Source organism: Lipotes vexillifer, unplaced genomic scaffold (genome assembly GCF_000442215.2).
Source record: "Lipotes vexillifer unplaced genomic scaffold, Lipotes_vexillifer_v1.1 scaffold2030, whole genome shotgun sequence".
Taxonomy (NCBI): Eukaryota; Metazoa; Chordata; class Mammalia; order Artiodactyla; family Lipotidae; genus Lipotes; species Lipotes vexillifer.
In genome coordinates, this window is record NW_006791849.1 from 1335128 (window position 1) to 1336136 (window position 1009).

Sequence of the window (1009 nt, forward strand, 5' to 3'; positions counted from 1 at the left end):
CGCCCCGCCGACCCCGCGCGCTCCCGCCCAAAGAGAACGGCTGTGCCGTGTGGAGCTCGGAGACCCCCGCCGCCCCCAGCCCCCGGCCCGGCCCTGAGCCCCCGCCACTGCCGCCCCGCCGGCGGGCCTCGGCGTCCAACGGGCCTCTCGACTCGGCCTCCTTCGCCCAGCTGCACGAGTGGTACGGGCAGGAGGTCAGGGCACTGAGGGGCCAGTGGCTCCGCAGCCAGGCCCAGCCCTGAGGATAGGGCTGAGGGCCGGAACCAAGGGGAAGCGGTCAAGGCCAGCCTTGAGGCCAGCACTGGTCCTGGTTCTGGTGCCACTCCAGCCCCAGGCCCTGCTCTGACAGACCCAGCCCTGAGACACGGGGACCTGGTCCTGAGGGCAGTCGCAGTTGGCGTGAGCCCTGAGGTCCCTGCCTGGTCTGCTCTCGGGGACTCAGGCTCGGAGAAGATGCTGGGTTCTGAGGGGTGCTTTGGGACCTCTGTCATTCAGAGGAAGCCCAGCCTTGAGGAGGCCATCGTGCCTGATCCTCAGGAGAATCCAGGCCCTGGGTGATCCTCAAGCAGCTGGAGGGCTGGTTTTGTGGGAACTGTAGCCCCCAACCCAGCCCCGCAGGTGCCTCCGTCGCCTGTCCCGAATCACCTAGCCAAGGCTTGTTGCTGGCAACAGGCGTCCACTGGGGCAGCTGGGACCTGTGAGGATCTGTGGCCTGGAAGGCACATGCCCAGTCAGCACTGGTCCAGAGGCTCCAGACTGGGCCTCACGTGGACAGGAGGCTGCGCTGTGCTACACCACACCTGGGCCTGTGGCTCCAAGGCCCGCTGGAGGAGCTGCCTGGCTGCTGGCTGCCTGCCTGCCTCCATAAGCGTGGGCTTTCATGTGTGCCCAGCACCATGAGATGGCCTGGTCCCCGGGGCTCCTGGTCCGGAGTGAGGCCGAGGCAGCACTTTCCCCTGGGGCCTCAGCCAGGCCTTGAGGTGGTGCTCCTGGGACTGTAGCGGCCCTC

General features: G+C 68.2%; 1 protein-coding gene across 1 annotated transcript in view; it reads left to right on the top strand.

The window, feature by feature from the left end:
• Positions 1-242, top strand: part of PHETA1 (PH domain containing endocytic trafficking adaptor 1) — an 894-nt gene extending 652 nt beyond the window's left edge. Inside the window, exon 2 of the mRNA XM_007464877.1 lies at positions 2-242. Within this exon, the coding sequence (XP_007464939.1) occupies positions 2-242 (241 nt within the window). The remainder of the gene's footprint in view (position 1) is intronic.
• Positions 243-1009: the final 767 nt, after the last annotated feature.